The 20,392-nt window shown below is 37.7% G+C and overlaps 1 protein-coding gene across 3 annotated transcripts in view; it reads right to left on the reverse strand.

Moving 5' to 3' along the window:
- The window catches only part of ncapd3 (non-SMC condensin II complex, subunit D3), an 80,188-nt gene that overhangs the window by 44,620 nt on the left and 15,176 nt on the right, over positions 1–20,392 (reverse strand). For all 3 annotated transcript variants that reach the window (XM_041174471.1, XM_041174470.1, XM_041174472.1), the window contains exons 4-15: positions 17,306–17,490; positions 16,771–16,938; positions 16,048–16,109; positions 15,007–15,094; positions 14,755–14,891; positions 14,060–14,132; positions 9,726–9,851; positions 8,791–9,043; positions 7,754–7,834; positions 6,118–6,192; positions 5,091–5,164; positions 3,106–3,240 (exon numbers count right to left, since the gene is read on the reverse strand). In XM_041174471.1, coding sequence (XP_041030405.1) covers positions 3,106–3,240; positions 5,091–5,164; positions 6,118–6,192; positions 7,754–7,834; positions 8,791–9,043; positions 9,726–9,851; positions 14,060–14,132; positions 14,755–14,891; positions 15,007–15,094; positions 16,048–16,109; positions 16,771–16,938; positions 17,306–17,490 — 1,457 coding nt within the window. The remainder of the gene's footprint in view (positions 1–3,105; positions 3,241–5,090; positions 5,165–6,117; positions 6,193–7,753; positions 7,835–8,790; positions 9,044–9,725; positions 9,852–14,059; positions 14,133–14,754; positions 14,892–15,006; positions 15,095–16,047; positions 16,110–16,770; positions 16,939–17,305; positions 17,491–20,392) is intronic.

Below are 20,392 nucleotides of genomic sequence, written 5' to 3' on the forward strand. Positions count from 1 at the left end.
CTGGAACATAGTGTCCAGGTATTTCACCCCCTGCCTTATGTTCTGCAGGGTCTGCAATTTTGCTTCCAGATCAATAATCCTGATATGGAATTTCTCTAGCTGCTTACACTTTCTGCAGACATGTTTGCTTTGAATCACCTTGGCACTGAGAAGCTCCCACATTTCACAGCTGCAGCCTAACACCTATCCTACCATTGTTTTTTTTGTTGTTTAGTTAATTTCATTTAATTTCTTTCTTAATTAACTTAGAATAATTCCAACATATACTACAACTTAGATAGCCAAGTGGTTATGGTACTGGGCTTGTAACCCCAAGATCAAGAGTTCAAATCTCACAATGACAAACTATGAAACAATGTAACTTCATCTGAATAGGAACAGATTGAAACGTGTTTGTACTCGAAAGAGTTACAACTTATTAAAAGCTAGTACCGCCTAGAACTAAAAGTTAGATGTTACTTAACTGCACAGATGTGTTTAAGGTATAATAACAGAAAATCTGGAAAACTCCAGCATTTTCTGTTTTTATTTCAGATTTCCAGCATCTACAGCATTTTGCTTTTATCTGCGTATTTTAGGTATTTATTTTAATTATTTTATTTTACTTATTTTATTTTAAAGTTTGTTATTTTTATTTATATTTATTTGAATTAATAAACTCTACTACCAATAAACTTTACTACTGCTATTACAAAAACCTTACAGTTACCAATAAATTGTACCAGTTTTTTTTTTAAAAGAAAAATGAGCAAAACAAGTAAGAACAATCAGGATGAAAACAAGAATGTCAAATTTCAAACATATCACAACAATTTATACTACAGGAGAAAATAGTGCAGTTTGGCTGCAACTTGACTTTAATTGATCGAAGGTATTTCCATGGAGCAAGCAACTCCCCAGTCTCCCAGGTAATTCAAAAAAAGACATGAGACTTGAACATATTCCTTGTGTTTGCAGAGAATGGGACCCCACGCATAAGTGTATGTCATTTCTTCCAAGAGTTACAAATTTGACTGATTACCATAAATTGGTTGTTAGTGTCGCTATTATCACACTCAGGATTGTTCATCAAGTGCTGCCTAATCACAGAATCATATCTAACAGCAGATGTCTTGTTTTAGGTTTTGCAAGCGTGGGCTGGTTGACTATGGTCTGAACTCACCAAGCCTCCTTAGACAGCACCTTCCAAACCCATGACCACTACCATCTAGAAGGACAAGGGTAGCAGACACATGGGGGCATCACCACCTTCAAGTTCCCCTCCAAGGTACTCACCATGCTGACTTGGAAATATATCACCATTCCTTCACTGTTGCTGGGTCAAAATCCTGGAACTCCCTCCCTAACAACACTGTGGTTGTACCTACACCATATGGATGGCAAGCATTCAAGAAGGCAGCTCACCAGCACATTCTCAAGGGCAATAAATGCTGGCTAGCCAATAATGCCCACATCCCACAAATAAATTTTAAAAAACACGTAGAACAGTGCACTGCTCGATAAATGCCAGCAAACTCGCAAATGGGCCGAAGTTCACCAATGAAAAAAGTGCCCAGTCTACCTCAAATTATCCTAGAAAGGCACAAAACTTTGAACAGGTTAAGCAAGCAGTTTCACGCTGCTACTATGCAAATGATATTTTCCACCAACAGGTCAGTCAGTCCAAAAAGACATTCTGCCTACCACACAATTGAGTAACATTGTGTATGAATTCCAGTGCCGGTGTGATGCCATGTATGTAGGTCATACGTCCTTGCGATTGACTGATTGAATCAAACAGCATGTTCCTTTGGTTCTTCATAATACATAGAATACAGACTGTCCTCAAACAGCCTGTGCTTGCAAAACCCAAAATAAAACGTCTACTGTTAGATGTTTTGTTATTTAGATAAGATTGAGGGACTAGGTATTACAATTCAAAAAAACACTTTCAACTGCACATGGGGACTTCTTAGTCCACAAACAAGCAATTCTATCGAAATTCTATTGTCTTCTGCAAACAAAAGGAATGTATTCAAGCCTTGTGCCTTTTTTGAATTACTTGGGAGCTTGAGGGTCCTATAGTTCCCTGCTTCCTCCCTGGCGACGCCTCCGCCAATCAGAGTCAACTTGCCAACCAGTCGACACACTGTAGTATAAATTGTTATTGTTTGAAATTTGGCATTCTTGTGTTTGTCCTGATGAGTGCCAAGGTGAAAAGCTTCGGCAACATGTCTTTCTTTTCAGCAATATTCAAGATCTGTACTACCAAGCGACTATTTTCATGAGCTTAATCCTCCCAATTCTGAATAATTCTCAAATATATAGCACCAGCTAAATAGAAGCTTGGCAATATTTATTGTTGTCCGCTAGACACTCCTGTGTCACCTTCCATTCTAAAATAAAGAGGACAGTCTGGAAATCAGTTTCCAGCTATTAGCCAACAGTACTCTGCAAGCAGCCACGAGAAAATGCATGAAGGAATGCAGTCATCTAGCCAAGCTTCCATCTTTTCCTCAGGGGGAAATAACTGTCTCCCTTTGGTATGATTTACATCAGAAGTTCACAATTGTTAAGTAACCACTCTTGGGTGCTATTGAATATCATGCTAATTGTTTTGATTATTAATGAATACATAGCCATCTTGCATGATATAAACACTGCATAGTCTAAGGTTTGTTTTTAGAAGAAAGTTGTGAAATCATCTTAATTTTTTCCCTTCAACTTAGGCCTCCACTTATTAGAAGTGCTCTCCATCGGCAGGCACAGATAAGCAATCAGGCCCAAAACTGTACAAGCTGTGCCTGAGATAGCTGTTAGATGTTCTGTAATAACAGTTAGGTGACTCAACTGCTGATTTTGTACAAATGCTAAAAGTTAAAGGAAAAAAGGTCTCCATTCAGCAACAAGATCAGAAGAAAATCACATATTTGAATCAATCTCTGGTCACTTTGTGGTATAATTTGCTGCCATCTGCTGTGAAGCTACGTTGTTCAAGTTTTCACACTTATACTTACTCCTGTGCCAGCACGACAAACATAATTTTAATAAGTCCTTGATGCATTTATTAGAAGTATTTGTATTTACTATGCATCCTGATCAGAAAACAATATCAAAAAACCGTACCAACAGAAGATCAGTGATTGACTGCAATGCCTGCTTGCGAACAGATGAGGCAGGATCTCGACAATGGTCCTGTAACGTTGATAAGTCTTCTTGGGTACAGATGGCAATATTGTGTTTTAAAATGCTGACAAACACCTGTAGGTATGGAGCACAAAACAGCTGATGTCACCATATTCATACATCAAGAAATGAAAATCTAACCAAAGACTAATTTGCATTCAGCAACATGATTTATATATTTTATTTTGTACAATTCCCCTTTGGTTGACAACTGTTAACTAAAGGACCAGGGAACTAATTCATTTACTTACTGTACAATTCAAGAAAAGCATACCCATGCATTATACAGAAAAACATGTAATATTATTCAAGGGTTCTGCTTTAAAAGCAATCAACTAACTGGCAGCGGAGTGAGAAAAGCACTAAGATGCATACAAACCCAGAGTTGTACATAATGATTATTTTTAATGCTCCATGATGTGGGTGTGGGTCAGATAAACTGGCTACCAAACCCTGCATGCATGTTACATGTTGCATTCAATTTTGCAATGAACAAAATAAAAAGGAGGCTGCCTGACTTACTTCCACACCGCAATTAAATATTTTGATTGTTTAAATCAGGTCTTTGCCTTCTACTCACAGTATGAATCTTACCTATATAGTCTAGGTTTATGGAAGCCCTGGGGCCTGGCCTGTTTGGAGTTCTTCAAAGGTCATGTATGTTTTGGCTTTCCACAAGTCTCAACCTGAGTTACGATTTATGACTAGTTAGCACTGCTGGGTATTCAGCCATTCTCATTCTTGCTACATTTTCAGAATCTTCCTGCACTGAAGGCCATTCAGCCTATCGTATTTGTGCCAGCTCTCAGACCCAGTGCTGTCTCCTCATTACTAACAAAACTCATCCTTGGCATCTTACTAATAGTTCTTTTCTATACCTGCTCCAGAGCGTCGACCTCATTCTTAAGGTGGATTGATAAAACTGGATTCCAGGTGTAGTTTAACATTACGTCTTCGCTTTTCAACTATGTGATCCCATTGCTGACACTTTGGATTCTTTTCTTTATTATTTGAAGCTTTAGCAACTAGTCCTCCAACTTCTAAAATTTGTGCAAATGAATGCTTCAGTCTCTTCACCAAACTAAAGTTCTCTCCTTTAGGCATATATCTCTCCTTATTCCTCCTGCCAAAAATATTCACCTATTTTTTTCTGAAATAAATTTCAGCTGACTGTCTGCCCAAACTACTAATCTATGTTGGCCTCATATCACTTCCTGTCCTCTTCAGTTAACTGCATACCCTAACACTGTTGTGTCTGCAAATCTGATACTGTGGCCCTATACTCAAGTCCAGAAACAAAGACTTGAAAGGCATGGATTTATATAATGTTTTTCACCGCCACCACACTTGGAGAGCTTTGCAGCCAATGAAGCATTTTTTAAAAGTGTAGTCACCGCTGTAATGGTCCCAACACTGAACCATCATGACCATTTCTTCTTTAAGTGAGCTGCAATCTTGCCAAATTCTGTGCTCTGCAGCTAAATTGTGCTACAAGTCACATGCATAGGGCAAACTCTTCAGGTACTTGTTTTCTATTCAAATTAAGTGAATTGACTACCCATGTAAATTCAGCACAGGTCTGCTCGGAGCTCACAGCATTAGTGGAGGGAGGCCAGCTCAACTTAGGATTTTGGAAAACCAGAACTATTCTGCCTTGCCTCCACACTCATCATGGGCAGAATTTTACGACAGCTGGATTTTACAGTCCCACCGAAGTCAATGGAGTTTAGAATGGCTCGCTGCATTTTCCCGGATGTAAAATGCCAGCCCATTTGTGGAAGAGGGGGCCTACTAAATCGGATATTTGTCTCAATTGCCTTTTCCATTTGTCAGCTAGAGACCAAGAGAAGCAAATATCTGGCTGCAATACATGATTTATAAAAGTAAACAAATAATCAGCACCATGATCTCACATGCACATCTACCTGAATAGCTGATTTTCTGACAACGGTTCTCTCATCACCAGCTCTCAACCTCAACATGGTCATAATTTCTTTCACTGTTCAAACGGAATGCAGAGTATTTCATTAATGTAGAATTCTAAACACTTTCAAAGTGTCTCATTGTGCTGAGACTAACTTAATACCACTGACATACAAAAAGGACACTTTATACATGTTTTCAGATCTCATGCACATCTTCAGAGTTTTAATGTATTATTTTAATTAACTTGAAAAATATTTGGCAGCAAAAGCTGAATCATTGGGCTGCTATATTCGCAGTTTGTTCAAATTGCTCACATAGCATTTTAACAACATTGTAATCCAATTATTTTCATTTGCATACAATGGGCTCATACTATACAATGTGGAGTGCCAGCACATTCACTATGTGCTACAGTGTAATGACTGACCTAAGAGATGCTTTACTTAGAAACCACATGTTTATGCAGGAGCAGAAAAATTTAAAATTAAATGCAGAATTCAATTACCTAAAACCTATCAAGATCTTTGGATTTATTTTCAGTACAGAATTCTATAACTAAAACTTTAATCTTAAAGATGCTGTTCATAAAACAATTTTCCAGAGTTGCTGCACCAAAGACAGGAAGCCAGTAACCTTTTGCCCCTCCTTACCCCTTAGGTTTTTTTTTAAAAACTCAATCCTATCTCCTTTTGCCCCCAACATGTTCCTTATGACATTTTTGTTTCGCACCATTTTGTCCCCTTGACTCTTATGGATTTTCTTTGCATTTTTTCCTTCTCTCAATAAAAATGTTTTAAAAATCCTAATAAATATTTTGTTAGGGAACTCCACTTCAACACATCTGAAAAAGAAATTAATCTGCGTACACAGATGCCAGCCAGAAAGTGTAATTTAAGACAGCTCAGCAGTATCAGCACTGGATTTACTCAATTAAATAAAAAAAATCAAGTTACCTTTTGTAAAATACTTCAATACAAGGCCTACAGCAATGATATATTTCACATGGACATGAATTCTTGTGCTCACCATTAGTGAATGTGGAATCCCCAGGGTCTGTGACTTCAATGCTTTTTAGTGTGTCCTTGCATTGGTTAGTAGTGGCTAGAAGTTTCAAAATGTTTGAAACAAAACAAATTGAATATAATCAGTCTGTAGTTTTTTTCCCAATCTATATTTTACTGCAATGCCACACAAGTAACCAACTGCAAAAATGAATTTGAAATGTGATAAATATTTAGAAATACTAAAGGTGTTATGACGAAGCCACAGTGAAAACCGAAAGGCCATAGCACAGGATACCAAAGGTAAAACAGTAAAATAGGAAACTAGGTACACTAAGAATTAGATGTTTCAATACACTAAGTTTCTATTTTAAAAGCTTGAAGACTCTCGGAAGGAAAGACTTGGACAGACAAGAAGTTTCAGTTCTAGCATTTTGGAAAAAGGAGGAAGTTGGCAGTGATTCTTGAGTTCAAACTCAGTGAAATAGAGAGAAGGAAAAGAAAAGGCGCATAGGACAGATAGCAGCTTTAGCCACTGACCAAATTGTACTTCACTGGCAGGAAAATACACAGCATTTTAAATTCCATACCAGCTAGAACACTAGCAATTTATGGTCGGAAAAAATAAAAGCAGTTAAGTTAGAAAAACAGCAAAGAATTATCAGTCTCTGTACTGCCTAACTTATAATGCCAAATAGACTGGAGTGTTTTTAATGCAATTTGTTGCAGGTTCTTCTGCAGGATGCAGATCTCAGAAACTGTCTGAACAGCCCAGTGGCAAGAAAACAGATATGCTGCAAAAATTAAGACTGAAGGTGAGGAAAAGGTTCAGATTGTCCCAATAAGATTGAATTATAAGGTTGTTGAGGTCATTTAAGATAGCAAAACACTCTACATCAGTGCCAACCTGATCAGTGGAAGAAAGGCAAGGTGTTTGCTTATCATTAAAATCACAGTCGTCAAGAAAAGTGACTTAAGCAAAGAAAGTTGAAGATTTGTGCAACAAAAAGCTGTGAAAGGTTACAAAGATTACAAAATCATTAAAGGCAGCAAATATATTTGGCCACAAAAAGATTAAAATGACGGTTTAAAGAGAGCCAGTAGAACCAGCGTGGAAGTTAGAGCAAGGAAGCAGATAATTCATTTGTATCAGAATGTGGGAGTATAAAGTATGAGAAAAATTGGAAGAAGGAAATGCCAGAAAGATGTAAAATTCAAATCTTAATGAGAAACATTGGATGAGGACAGGGTAACTGAAAGTGCAAAGACAGGGTAGGAGGTGCCAGAAGTATTGCAGAAATGTAGAGTATAGGGAGTAGAGGAAATTACAAATTCACTGGACTGTTTTTCTAAATGAATTGCAAAAGCAAGTTCTATCTCCATACTGTTAATGTTAACAGAGAGCTGACAAAGCAAGGGTCAGGGTGAGGGGGACACACATACACAGTCCCCCACCCCCCGTTCAAACTTAATGTCTAAGTACAGTAGTACAACCAGAGGCAAATCAAAGAAAATCTAATCAATTCCTAGTGATGCAATGAAAACAGAATGAGCTCAGAATCACCCCATGCAACCAATCGCTAATACCCCAACATGTGCCACACCATGCTGCCTCAACCTAATCATGCTTTTATTGAAAGTAAAAAGAATTATATGGTTACCTTCAGCATCCACCTTCACCGTATTCTCCGGACTGTTCAGTTCTCCATCTGACTGCCCATGAAACATTGATCTTCCTCCAACTGCAAAAATTAGCTTGAAGTGATTTACCATAAATGACTGCCTCCCTGGGCTGACCAGTTTATTAGTTTGTTTCAACCTTTAGGAAGCTTCAAGAAGCACTAGCAATTTGGTTTAAAAGTATTTTTCTTTAGGCTTTGACCAGGTTCAAACTGATGCATAAATCAGAACATAATAAAACATACAAGAATGATGTCAACAGCCAGGTAGATCCAGCAGCAATCGACAACCCATGCATGCAAACATTCAAAATGAGAGTTTGTTCTCATTTTTCCTGACACTGACAGGAAGCCATTCTTAAATTGTCTCTAGAACATCATTTAATAGTAATTTACAACTTCAGCATTCAGCCAGGTGTGTGACTCCACTCAAATCTCTAATATAGGATGGGTTTTCCCCATCGTGCTGATGCTATAATTTCTATTGGGAAAATAGAATCTGTTGTCAACATAAGCACTTGTCAAGAAGAGGGAAAAAAATCTAATTAAATGAATTTGTGGAAAACTATCCACCAAGTAGCTTATATAATTCATTGATAACAGTTCATTAAGTCTGCTCCCATCAATAACTGAGCTGCATTGACTGACATAAGCTTGCGGAGAACAATGTGAATAATTACATGGAATAATAGGAGCAGAATTACATTCTTTGCAGACTAACTGAATGTGTGCATTACTGCATTTGGAAGAACGATATTGATTAAATGTTTGTGCAGCAGCTCCACACATATTCAAGTCAAGGCTTCAAGAATCTTGGGAGTCAGAATCCTGTAACCCAGAGCAACTAGACAAATCATTGTGCACTAAATCTGGCATTCTCGATCATTTTCATACTAACCACTAATTTCTACTACTCAGGCACTTCTGTATATTTCAATATGTATCCTGCAAAATTGAATACAAGTTTGTGCAAAGTAGTAATAGATTGAAAAGTGCATTATGATTTTAATGATACTTACTTCCTAGCAATATTTCCTGAACATACTCCACAGCTGTTAAAGAATTCAACTCTAGGCACTGTGCAAGACAAGCGAGTGCTCTGCTTCGGACTGAGGGAGCCTTATCAGAGCATCTACCCAAGATTACAAACTGAATCCAGTATTTGTGATAGAGATACTTCTGATGCTCTGGAGGAATGGAGCTATCTTGTTCCCTCTCAGGAAGGTCCAGTAATGCCATTACCACATCTAATGTAAAGTTTCTGTAAGCTACCTAAAAATCATAAGAAACAGTGCACAAATTAAGTGTTAAAAGAAAAGAGGTGTAATGCATCCTCTTCCTCACTGAGTATCTGAGACAGCAACCATTCAGGCCAATATTAAAGTTCAAAATCTTGTTATTCAAAGAAATTATTTTGTAATGCAATTGAAGGAGGCATAAAAGAAAAAAAAAATAAAATTAAAATGAACACATGCCACATTAGTAGTCATCATGTTAGAATATTTACATTTGAATTTACTGAAAAGATGGTAAAATATTGCTTATTGTAACATGATGCACAAGCTGCACACCAAAGAGTAGGGATTCAAGTAGGTTTTCGTCTTCACGGCTTGGGTAGTAATAAGGTAGAATGGATCACCCATCTGTTTATAGAACCTGCTTGGTTTTTATTCAATGAAGTTCAAACCTGTTCTACAGCAGATAGACAATCCTCTTCACCAGAGGATCAACCAGGTGAAGAAGTTATAAACCTTCCCCCATATCTTACTTTAAATAAGAACAGAAAATGTTAAAAATAATCAGCCGGTTAGGCAGCAGGTGGAGAGCTCAATCTAATGAAAGGTCAACAACTTGAAAAGGTTCACTGTTTTTAACTTTCCCCACAGATGCTGTCTGACATGTTGAGTATTTTTAATTTGGATTTCCAGCAACTTCAGTAGTATAGTTTTCTTACCTTGCTGTTTTGTGAGTATTTGTGCAACCAATCTAAGAAAGCAACAAAGTCCACAGAAGGAAGTCTTGTCAGCAATTTCACAAGGGCCTGGGCACCATGGGTACGATATTCCGCTTTATCTGGTACCTACAACATAAACAGTATCAAACGCCAGCACAGGAATAGGATTAGCCCATTCAGTCCTTTCAGCCTGTTCTACAATGCAATGAAATCATGGCTGATTATCCTAACTCCACACATCAACCTCCTGCTTGCTCCATATCCCTTAATACCCTTGGATAGCAAAAATCTATCAATGTTGGATTATAATAAATTATTAATAAGCTTGCATCTGCTGGTTTGTGTGGGAGAATTTCCATCACCCTTTGCATAAGTCTTTCCTTCTCTCCTGAATTAAAAACAAAGCACTGGAAAAATTGCTGTTTTTATTTCAGATCTCTAGTAGTCATAGTATTTTGCTTTTATTCTCTTTTGCATGGCTTGTCTCTGATTTGGTTATGCTCGTTTGTCTGAGTTTCCCCACCAGTTGACAAAGTTTCTCTCTATCTACCCTATAAATTTATTTCAAAGCCCTAAAGACTGCAATGAAATCACCCCTTAACCTTCCATATTCCAAGGAATTACAAGGCTTCTGTTTTTGTGATCTGCTTTGATAATCTAATCCTTGGAGCCCTGGTAACATTTTGCTGAATCTGCACTGCACTTCTTTGAAGGTCAATATGTCCTAAGTTGCCAGAACAGTACACAACACTACAGGTGTAGTCTAACCAGGGCTTTGCACAGCCTTGGGAAAACTGCTGTCCCTTTATACTGTAGCCTTTGTAGTTATAAAAGGATAACAGAACATTAGATCTTAGGTTACTTTTTGTACTTGATTACTACATTCTAGTAATTTGTGTACACAGACACCCAATTTTTTTTGACTTCCACTGCTTCTAACGTTTCACTATTTAAAAAAAAACCTCAGATTTAATATTTTTGGGCCCAAAATGAATATCCTCACACTCATCTGCACTGAATTGTTACAGTTTTGCTCAGTCATTTAACCTATTATAAATAAACATTGCAATTTTATACACCCATTACACTACCAATCTTTGCATCATTAGCAAACTTGGATATGTGGCTCTTTATTGCGTTATCCAAGTCATTTATTCATGATTGGTTGAGACTCTGGTACAGATCCTTATGGGACACCGCTAATCATTTCCTTTAACCAATGGAAATTTACATAGTATTTATGGAACAGAACAGCCGGTATTTTTACTCCACACAAGCCTCCCCCTACTCAATACTTCAACTACTCCATGTGGTAATAAGTTCCACATTTCAACCATTCGCTGGGTAAAGAAATTCCTCCCGAATCCATACTGGATTTATTAGTGACAATCCTATATTCATGGCTACTAATTCTGGTCTCCCCCGAAAGTAAAATCATCTTAATGTTTACATTTTCATAATCTTGCAGACCTCCATCAAGTCACCCCTTAGTTCTGGCATCATCCTAGTATCTGCTTTTTTGCACCTCTGCCATTATATTCTCTTTATAATATAGAGTCCACAACAGTTCACACTATTCCAAGCTATCACCTGTGTTAAAAAAAATCCTGAAACTGCAGAAGAAATTTCTTCTGCTTCACCACTATAACTTTGGCAGAAGGTTGTCAAAAGCGGGCGTAAACAGGATTTCTGCTGAAGTTAGGGCAGCAGAGCAGAAGAAGCCCCAAAGAGATTACCAATGTGGACATTTACTGAGTATTGTGAACGAGCATGGATATGCCAGCCGCCAGTATGTAGGTAGTTAAATGTCATAGAAAATGAAATGTAGCTAACAAAAACTCAAATCAGCCAAGACAAGTGGACATGCCAAACAAGTCATCTTGTGGGGATTAACTGAGTTTGGCTGTTGGTAATGTGCTCACTTAAGATTATGGGTTCAAGATCCACAATGAGCTTGTTCACACGGTCCAGGTGTCGATGGGTGGTTGTATTGTGAGAAGTGTCATCTTTCAAATGAGATCAAATCAAAGTCTCAAATTCAAGGAAACTTAAAGACCCCACTTAATTATTTAGAAAGCAAGTTTTCCTAACACATTGGCAACATTCAAGCCTCAGCTAATGCACTGAAACAGATTTTCAGGCCTGCTGTTTGCTGCCTGTGGGGTTTTACTGTGTGCAAATTAGCCAATATATTACCTACATAAATGACAGTAAATCTAGAGTGATCAATTGGCTGAGAACTCCCAAGAACACAAAAGGCAGTATATACGTTGCTTTCAAACAAGCATTTTATATCTGCTAAGGTACGTAAATTGGTGTAATAGAGGTTTCCATCCCTACCACAAAACCAAAGCGATTCTCAAACGGTTCATAAATGATATCCTAAGTGATTGTGCCAAAAGTAAACTATATCATCTTGTCCTGCTCAACCAGTCTGCAGCCCTTGGCAAGGCTGACCACATCATCCTACCCCAATGGCTCTCTAGCATCATTCAGCTAGGTGGGACTGCAATCACCTGGTCCCATTCTTATCTAACCAGCTGTAGCCACAGAGCCACCTGCAATAGCTTCTCTTCCCACTCCCGCACATTTATTTCAGATGTGCTCCAAGGATCTTTCCTTGGGTCTCTCCTATTTCTCATCTATATGCTACCCCTTGGCGACATGATCCAAAAAGCATATAACGCTCCATGCATATGCTGATGTCACCCAGCCTACACCTTCATCTCTCGCAACAACTCCACAGTTTCTAAATTGTCATTCTGTGGAGGAACAGAAATTTCCTCCAACTAAATACTGGGAAGACCATTGTCTTCAGTCCGCACCACAAACCCTATTTCTAGCCACGGACTCCATTTCTCTCCCTAGCAACTGCTTGATGCTGAATCAGACTGTTCACAACTTCATATTATTTTTGACCACGATGAGCTACTGACTACTTAACTGCAGCATCACAAAGACTGCCTATGTCCACCTCTGTAACATTGCTGGACTCTGCCTTAACTCATCTGCTGCTGGAAACCCTTTGTGACCTCTGAATCTGAATGGCCTGGATCTTGTGGTTGCAATAGTAGCGAATTCTACCTACAAGATCCAGGCCACTATGCCAACCCACTTCTAGCCAGGCTCTGTCATTTTGCCTTCTGTAAATGGAGGTCATCACTAAGTCTACTGCCTGTATTTTAACTTGCACCAAGTTCCATTCACCTTGTACTCACTGATCTACATGGCTCCCGTTTAAGCAATATCTTGATTTTAAAGTTTATCATTATTGTTTTTAAATCTCCCTAAAGCCTCAGCCATCCCTATCTCTGTAGCCTCCTCCAGCCTTCAATTGCCTTAATATCCCTTTATGTGGCTTGGTGACAAATTGTTTCACAGTGATCCTCTGAAGTACCTTGGGACATTTGACTCCAGTATAGGAGTTATGTGAATATAAGGCTGTGAAATTAGAAACCATTTTAAATTGAGAATATGTAGGACAATACTTGCAGCTCATAAAAAATAAATTAATGCAACAAAGTTTCACTTTTCACACCTAATTTCAAAGTATAGCACATTGGACATTTTACTCAACATAATGTGCACTGAAAATAGATAACCAATTTTCAAAAAGGAGTTAGCCATTTCAATTCAAATTTGTTTCTATGAAGCAATTGAAGGTTCAAATCAATTTTTGAACTTTATTGACTGTGATGCTCACCAAAGTGGATTAGAGCAGAACAAGATGAATAAAAGTTGTGGGATGCTAAATGAATAATTCTTGAGACAATGTTAAACCTATATAAATCATTTGTCAGGCTGCAGTTAGAATATTTCACCCAATTTTAGGTACCTTACTTTAGGAATGCCATTAAGTGGGTAGAGAAAGAATTCACTGATGCTTTCAGGACAGTGATGCATTAAATATGAGGAGAAACTAGAGTAACCAAAGATTAAAGCAAATAAGATTGAAAGTCTTGAAAAAGTAAATTAGGAAATCCAACTTCTACGGGCTAATGAGTTGGTAACTCAAAGGCATAAAATAAAGATTAACACCAAAATAAAAGGGAAAATTAGATTCATTTTTCAATTTAGAATTGATAGGACATGGAAGGTCTACCAGAAACATAAAAACCATTTTAGATAGTGGAAGAAATATTACAAAAGGAAACGGGTAACGTATATGGCTCTCAGAGAGCTAATCAGCTCCTTCGGTGCTAAAATCTGAAACACTTTATGCGAAATTTGTAGATAAAGTTATGTTGAATCTATCAATTTTTTATTTGCTTGAAATTTTCAACATCCTAGATTAGCAACTGTAATATATCATTCCAAAGCAAAAAAATTCAAACCTTAGTGCAGATGTGCTGCAGCAAAACTCGAAGTACAGGTAACGCAGTGTCTTCCATCTGATCCACAATGTAACTATGAACAAAATATTTCAAAGTCATAATAAATTCATATGATAATGTTTTCATACCACTTTTACTGCTGTGTAACTGTTCTTCATACAAAATATTCCCTCTACTTAGTACACAACTAGCAAAGAGACCAAGAAAAATTAAAATTAACATTCAAAAATATGGATGGCTCTACTTTAGCTGTTCATTTGTCAAAGCAAATTGGGACATACCAAGGCAATCAAAATGATATTTTGGGAGAAGGTATAAGAGTATTTGAGACATGAAATATGAGAAGTGTATATGCTCAAAAGCAATAGGTCACTTTGGGCCTACGGTTCTCAAAACTTTCCACCACTGGAGATTTCCTCACCTCATGTCTGGGTCTGTCTTATTCTAATTGAGGGGGATTGATTTCTGTGATTAATCAACAACTTCATTTCTGTTGCATCACGCAGCTACTAGGCTTATAGCTAGCAAACTAGCTATGGGATGGGACCTTGATAGTTTTTCACCTAGGAAATCATAGGCCCTTATCAAACCATGTTTAGCTGTATTCTAGAAAAGTAACTTATTTTGGATCAAATGTTAAAAAGAACCTAAAAATGTTTCCTCCAAAAGAAAAACATTTCATGAGAACTTCTCACCTGACAAATCTAATAGCTTGATCTCTGGCAGCAATAACTTTCTGTCCCACTCCCAGAAGTACACCAGATTTGGAACCACCTCCTCCTCCTACCAATAAAATTGTATTCAATAGTCTTTGGAAGAGCCAGCGGAGTGTCTGGAAAGATGCAAAACAAAATTAAATACATCTAATCACATTAATTTCAATTTATTAATTATATTGAAATTAATGACCTGAAACAAATATTATGTTAAGCTCTTAAGGCCAGTACCTTTTTAACATCACCATGGTTAGGGGAGCACAGTAATTTAAGTCCATAATAAGCCAATTCTGGCAAAGTCTTCATCCTTTCAATATTTCTGAGAACAAAAACAAGAGGACAGTTAAAGAGTCCAAATAACTCCAATTTGTTGAATATATATTTAGCAGATCTGCTAATTTTAAATAAATCCTTTCCAAAACAAGGAAATCATTCGACTGAGTTTAATAAAATATGCTGCAAATTGTTGGTCACTCTTGCCTAAACATGCTGCTGCTTTATAATTCAAAACATCATTTCCAACACATTAATGCCTAGTTAATGGGAACTCCAGCTACACTTACCATCAATAAACTTTAGAAATTATTTCCAGAAACAGAGCAACATGTTTCATCTACAAAGTAACACTATTAGCTATTTCCATGATTTCAGTTGAAGAAATCTGGGACCTAGTCACCTTAGACTGATCTCATATCTCCTTTCAAAACCCAGGTTCATGGTATCAGACCCAGGAGGAAGGAGGAGGGAAAACTTAACCAAGAAATAGAAAACTATGAAAAACACAAAATCCTCTACCTAAATAACATCTATATTTCCATCATAATCACAAGTCAAACGTTGTCCCCTGATAACTATGCAGTAAAAATCACTACTGCACCACAGACCAGGAAATCCTCAATTAGCCAGGATAGCCAAGGAGGGCACTAAAGATAGCTGCAGTTCTCCGCGAGAATGAGAGTAAAATTAGCCAAAATTTGGACTTTTGATCCTTATAGGAAGTGTACAAGATTGGATACTAGAGTGGAGAGCAGGCTAGAGCTCGACTATCTGAAGTTGGATAGCTAGTAGTGCTTAGCAGTCTGGTTCATACATGAACAGGAGGGGTACCTACAGAATGCTAGTAAGGGGGTCAAGGAGTTTTAGAGGAATGCAGGAATAGAAAAAAAAATTAATAAAGTGCACACTTATTGCCACTAGAACAAATAGCAAACATGCTACATACACTGTTCAGAGAAATGAGTGAAGTTTTCTTTACTGTATTTGCATACTTACATAGAATCGGAAAAGTCTAATACTCCAATTACAGTCTCAAAGTTGGTCAGTTCAGCAAATAGCTACAGAAACAAAAAAAGTCTCAAAAATGCAAATAATCAGGATTAATTAAAACCAGTTATCTGCACAAATATTCTCATAAAACAATCACCTTCACAGTTCATGGACATTATGCCCTATCGCAGACATTATTCACTTAATTAACTGCAATGTGATTCTACAAAGGCTTTGCCTGTATCCTTTCCTTTCACAGTTAAAGGACCCCAAAATATTCAATAGCCTCTGTTCATTTTTAATCAATCGCTTTCCTTGGCATACCATCAGCTCAAGAACCATCATATTCGAGACAGTTACTTGATTTCATATTTCAAATCAATTATTATCTATTTGTTAAATTAATAGGATATCAACATGCACTATTAAGTGAACCATTGTTCCTAAATGGCATGCTATATACTGTCAACAGGACCCAGTGATACCAATGAGTTGTATTTGCTCTGACATAAGGTAATTAAAGCGATTATTTAGTATACAATTTGTAGCAGTTGGACGCTAGATCAGAATCAAAGGGGACAGGCAGCATAAAATAGTATAAAATTTTGAAGTGTTGACTAATAGTTATATTCTATTCCAGTACCCATATATCAAAATAAGTTATACCATCAATCTGATTCAAATGTGTTGGGCCCATCGTAAGATTGGCACAGCAGCCTGCATCTTTACCTGCAGACAGTGTTGAGCACAATCAGATTTTTCTTTCAAGAAGAATTTGGACAGCAGTCGCAGGATATTTTTCAGCAGAGACAAAATATCATCCCTGATACGGCAGAGATCATGTGTGGAAAAATAAACATCGGCATCTTCCTCATCATCCTCCTCCTCAAATATATCCTGGAATGGAGGAACAGATATTAGACCACAGGGCATCTTCAGTCACCTTGTGCCCTTTGAAAATCAGAAACAAAAAATTGGTACTAATGTAATTAATTAGCTTACATTCGAGTTCCAAATCTATCTCGTACCTCATGAGGAGCTCTTGACTGAAGAGTGCACTTGACATGGAAAACCAATATCAAAATATCAATATGAAGAGTTATATGGACTGGCAACATTAACTGTATTCCTCTCCACAGATGCTGTCAGACCTGCTGAGTTTTTCCAGCTATTTTTGTTTTTGTTTCAGATTTCCAGCATCCGCAGTATTTTGCTTTTATCAAAGTTGTTATCATTCTTTCGCAAAGGCCAGAGTGGTACATACCTCATTATTTTTCTGTCTGACTGGCTTGGCTCGCTTTCTTCCTTTCACCCCATCCTGAGAACTCTTCAATTGGGTATCTTTCTTCCGCTTTCTATTCCCTTCTTCTGTTACAGGCCAGCTCTTTTTAATAGTGTCCAGGCATTTGTCAAAAAGTACTGGGTGAAAGATACGGTTGGCTACACTTCCTACAAAAATATACATTTTAAAAATTACAGATGCAAAGTATCAACATACCTGGAAAAGTATTTACCAATACAAAGTGAGTATTCTTATGTGATTTCAATATCTATAAAATCAGTGCCCTTTAGAAATAAAACTATACATGCTCTAGGAAGTCACTACACATTTCATCCCAGCTTATTTAGATTGCAATGGTATATATGAATGCATGACTGCTGGGAATAATAGGCTGTTAGAGTGCAAAATGATATGGTAACGTTCCCTGGGCTTTGGTTGGAGGATATCAAGGGTGCTGCCATCACGAAGAGAAGTGCTGTAGAAGCTGTAAACATTTTCTACAGCTCCAAAACAGAATGAGGCATATGTGTTCCCTTTAGGTTAAATACTTCAGTCTCAAAAGAAAAGAATTGTATGTTTACTCAAGCAGACAAAATTCTTTAGTGCTACACACCTACAACCAGAGACATAGGATAGTTGAAACATTTTTGGAATTTTCAGCACTCCAAATTTCTAATGGGCAAACAATTGGCAATGTTTTTCCCAAATTGAGAAAAATAAAATGTATTTACATAATACATTATAAAGTCCCAAAGTACTTTTATAACCAATGAATTACTCCCGAAGCACAATTAGGTAAGTGAACTGCGAACAGCAAGGAATATAACAGCAGTTCAAGGCGTGAACAATCAGAATCATTCAGTGCTGTTGTTGTTGGGATGAGAGTCTGCACTACCTGAATACTTCAATGTTCTGGGCAGCCAGCTGGACCAGTAAATGAGGAGTTAAAACAGCCTTCAGCTGAGCAGTATCCTTCAGAAAATAAAATATACATTTTTCAGGAAGTAATGCATTTTGTAAGTGAGTTTAAGACATGGGCAGCTCCACAGGTAAGGAGGCTGATGGAATGTGTGAAAGTAACTCGGCCATGTTTGGTAGCTGGAATATGTCAGCTTGTTCACTTTTGCTTATGGGAAAATGGAACTGGTAACATTGCCCTCACAAACCCTGAATTACCAAATGATTAGTAGAGATTAATAAAAGGTTAAGTGCATTTTGCTGAATCTATGTTTGCTATTCTGCTACTACTTGCATGCATCTTTGCTTCATTATGATTTATTGGTGGTATGCATTGAATGTAGTGATCCAAGGTAAAAATGGAATACAAGAGTGAAATTCCTGCACTCATACAGGAATCATGAGAATGGTATCTCAATGAAGACCTGATCCTGCATTGTTATAACCGTATGCATGTAATATTTGATATTTAAGCTAATAGGGTGAATTTGAACAAGAAAGGAGTCAAACGCTGGTCAAGTGAGAAATGTTGGTCTGAGCACTTGGAGAACTTACTGCACTCTTAATTGTGCCAAGGAATCTTTTACATCCATCTCTGCTGGAGGCCTCAGCTTAATGTCTCATCGGAAAGATGACCTCACTAAGGAGGCAACACTCCCTCCGAAAGTCAGTTATGTGATAAGTCCTAGAGAGGGATTTGAATTTTCTAACTCAGGAGGCATCAGTGCAAACAACTGAGCCAATGTGACAATAATTCAATGACAAATAATTAAATATACATGTTACTAGACATGTGACAGACCAAAATCCCAGTGCCTCAGCAATCTGCATTAGTTGCAATATTTTCTGGAAACAAACCAAAATCAAAAACAGTTCTACGGTCAGGTGGAATCAATATGAGACAAAATTTGAAGTTTCCATACAGTACTGAAATGCAATAGGCTACAAGGCTCGGCTCAGCAGCTGTAGGGTGTTGACCAATGTGCAGAATTAGATTCAGAATCAAAGTGCATTACTGGGTGGTGTTTTCTGAAAGAACTAAAAGCACATTTACTTGATTTCAAGCCATTTTTCATTCCAACAGCTTTCATTATAAAGACAGTTTCTGAATTAAGTATGCCTATACACAAGACATCGGTCATAGCCATAAACTGACATGTAGTCAGTAAAGAGGTAAATTACAAACAAGTTGGCAATCACGATGTAATAGATGACATAGCAGCAGGCTTGTGACCTTAATGCAAAATAACAAGTTTACAACTACAATCATTTCTGACACAGCATTACATCTCTGCTGTGTTCTCAGGGGGTGGTGACAGGTAGAACGGTGAAGGTGGGAGGGGGGAAATAAATCAAGGTCACAAGGTCATGCTATCAGGCCATACCTCTGTTACAAAAGACACAGGTTGATGCCTAGACAAAGGCCCTCTCCCCACATACAATACAAACAATGGTGGTTGCCAGAAAGAGGTATGACTTTGGAAAGGTTAGAAAATTAGGATTATCATTGTAAACAGTTGTTTCAACGTACCACCCCACTCAAATCAATCATTTGGCACCTGATATGATGTGTGTAATTATCAGAGCAGTACAGTCCCCACCACTAACAGCTGGTGTGCTGGTATCCATGCAGTTTGCAAACTATACACAGTAAATCAGTATAGCAAAGGAATGATGTAAAGTAGTGGAGGCATGTAAGAAGTCAGGATAATTCTGTTCAGCACACAAAAGTGATTCAGGAGCCTGTACAGGCAGCCAATAATTCAGTCAACTTTGCTGAGATTAAAGTCCTGAAACTGTCAGCTATCTGTAAGACGGCAAATTAACAAGTTAATCAGACAGGCTGTGAGCTCCCTTCTCATCTTAAAACAGAGCTGGAACGTGTAACACAATTTTTAAGAATAAAAACAAAAAAAACTGCGGATGCTGGAAATCCAAAACAAAAACAGAATTACCTGGAAAAACTCAGCAGTCTGGCAGCATTGGCGGAGAAGAAAAGAGTTGACGTTGAGTCCTCATGACCCTTCAACAGAACTGATCTTTCTTTACAAGGAGAGGGAAATATAAGCTGGTTTAAGCTGGGGGGGGGGGTGGGTGTTAGGATAGGAGCAG

This window comes from Carcharodon carcharias, chromosome 25, assembly GCF_017639515.1.
Source record: "Carcharodon carcharias isolate sCarCar2 chromosome 25, sCarCar2.pri, whole genome shotgun sequence".
NCBI lineage: Eukaryota > Metazoa > Chordata > Chondrichthyes > Lamniformes > Lamnidae > Carcharodon > Carcharodon carcharias.